General features: G+C 58.8%; 1 protein-coding gene across 2 annotated transcripts in view; it reads right to left on the bottom strand.

Moving 5' to 3' along the window:
- The window catches only part of TTYH1 (tweety family member 1), a 14,009-nt gene that overhangs the window by 10,319 nt on the left and 1,458 nt on the right, over nt 1-2,232 (bottom strand). For both annotated transcript variants that reach the window (XM_007468033.1, XM_007468034.1), the window contains exon 2: nt 949-1,127. In XM_007468033.1, coding sequence (XP_007468095.1) covers nt 949-1,127 — 179 coding nt within the window. The remainder of the gene's footprint in view (nt 1-948; nt 1,128-2,232) is intronic.

Below are 2,232 nucleotides of genomic sequence, written 5' to 3'. Positions count from 1 at the left end.
CTCCCCGCGGTGGCGCGGCCCAGTCTGGCGGGGGTGGGGTGGGGTGGGACTAGCGGCCTTCCGGCCGCTGCCGCCCTCCCCGCCCCCAAGCCCCAGGTCGGGGACAAGTCCTGGGCGCCCAGATCTGCCCTGAGGGGTGGGTGCTGCCCTGCCGGGGAGGGGCTGCGCCCAGAGCTGGCTCCTGGTAAATGGCGCGTCCCCACGTGCCCTGCTCCTCCCACCCCTGAGGGTGTCCCAGAAGGTGGCCCCTGGGCTCCTAGGGGTTTTGGGGTCTGAATCTCCTCTTGGCCCACCTGGCCTCGAAAGGTTGCCTCTCCCTGAGCCTCCCTTTTCAAAACTGGTTGTGACAACTCTGAATCCAGCAGGGTTACCGTGGGAAGGAGTTAGACCAGCTCAGGGCTGCTCCTGGATTGTAAATATCCCTTTACTGTCCCTGACCGGGACACGTCAGCTTCATGAGGGCAGGGACCTTGTCTGGCTTAGTCAGTATTTCCAGGCACATAGTAGGTACTCAGGAAATAGTTGCTGAATGAATGAATGAGTTAATGAATGACATCCCTAGTTCACATTTATGGAGTCCAGCTGTGAACCAGGCACTGTACATTTCATTTAATCGCACCACAAGCAGGAGGGGTGTGTGTGACTACAGTGCCCATTTTAGAGATGTGGAAACCGAGGCCTGGAGAAACTATACCACTCGCCTAGGTCACACAGCTGTTCCACAGCAGAGCCACCAAACCCAGGCAGTCTGACTACCCAGCCTTTAACCCCTAGACCATCCTGCCAGGCTTGCTGCCCTTGGGAAGTCACTTTTCCTCTTGGACCTTGGTTTCTCCATCCATCAAATGGGAGCAATTCTCCCCTGCTGGGACACCACCAGGAAGACTGATCGATAGAGAGCTTGGGGAGCCCCATCCCCAGTGTCCACCCACCCTGGGGCCCCATTACCAGCCGACGAGAAGGGCAGCAATGCAGCTCCAAGTGACACAGCCTCCCCCAGGCGGAGGGCTCTTGGCCCCGGGCGGCTCTGGGGGCCGGCAGCAGCAGAAACGGATGAGGTAGACAGCAATGAAAATGAGGCTCAGGCCCAAGCCCAGGCCTGCCAAGGCCACCACCAGCAACAGGGCCTGGGGAAGGGGGTGACATCAGGCATCAGAGGGGTTCCGGGCTCCCTCCCTGTGTGGCTGGAGGTTCTGGCTTTGGGATCTCAGTGCAGGTGGAAGGCGTCCCTGGCTAGCTGCGGGGGGGCGAGCCCAAGCCGTGCTTTTCAGGTTTGTGAGGAAAGACGTCATTCCCGGCCCCTCCCAGGCTGGCAGCTCGGGCTCAGGGACTTGGGGCTGGAGGGACCTTCCAACTGGGAGGCCCAAGTCTTGAGTTCAACTTCTGCTCTGCCCTCCAAAGGCTGTGTGACCTTTGGCAGGGGCCCTCCCCTCTCTGAGCCTCAGTTTCCTCCACACCAAAACCAGGTAGCTGGAATGAAGCACCATCCAAGGACATGCCAAGACATGGACCCCAGACTCTTGTGGGATCGGAGGTCGGAGGTCGGGAGGGGGCACCTGTTCCTGGCGATGTGTGCCAGGTTGGGGGTGGCAGGCTTCCTACTCCCTCCCCCCTCCCCCGCGCTGGTCCTCCCCACTCACTGTTTGCTTCCTCTCCCCTGATGCTGAGCTCTGCACACCCACCGCAGTGTGAGTCTGTCACCCAGGGACTCAGGGGGAGGGGGCGTGACAGCCTCCGTGACATTGTGTGCGTGCGTGTGTGTGTGTGCGCGCGCGCGTGCGCACGCTCGTGCAACTCAGAGCTGGGCACTGGGAGGCTGGGAGAGTGAAGACAGAGCAGGGGCGAGAGGGATATGGGGGGGAAAAGAGAGGGGAAAGAGGTAGTGTGTGAATGTATGTGTGAATGTGTATATGTGAACATATGAGTGTGTGAATGTGTGTATACTTGAACCATGTGTGTGCATGTGTGAGCATCTGTATGAGTGCAAGAATGTGTGTGTAAATGTGAAGGTGTGGGTGTGTGTATACATGTGAGTATATGGGTGTGTATACGTGTATCTGTATGTGGGTGTATGTGTGCATTTGTGAGTGTGTATATGTGCGTGAGTGTGAATGCATGTGAGAGAGTGTGTGTCTGTGTGTGAGTGTGTCCCCCCAGCACGGTGGCACCCAGTCCCTGATTATTTTCCCAGCTGTTCCCTGCTGGGGTGTGTGTCCCAGCACTGTCACCCTG

This window comes from Lipotes vexillifer, unplaced genomic scaffold (assembly GCF_000442215.2).
Source record: "Lipotes vexillifer unplaced genomic scaffold, Lipotes_vexillifer_v1.1 scaffold1223, whole genome shotgun sequence".
NCBI lineage: Eukaryota > Metazoa > Chordata > Mammalia > Artiodactyla > Lipotidae > Lipotes > Lipotes vexillifer.
The sequence above is the reverse complement of the archived record's forward strand: the minus strand, read 5'-3'. Positions and strand labels throughout refer to the sequence as shown.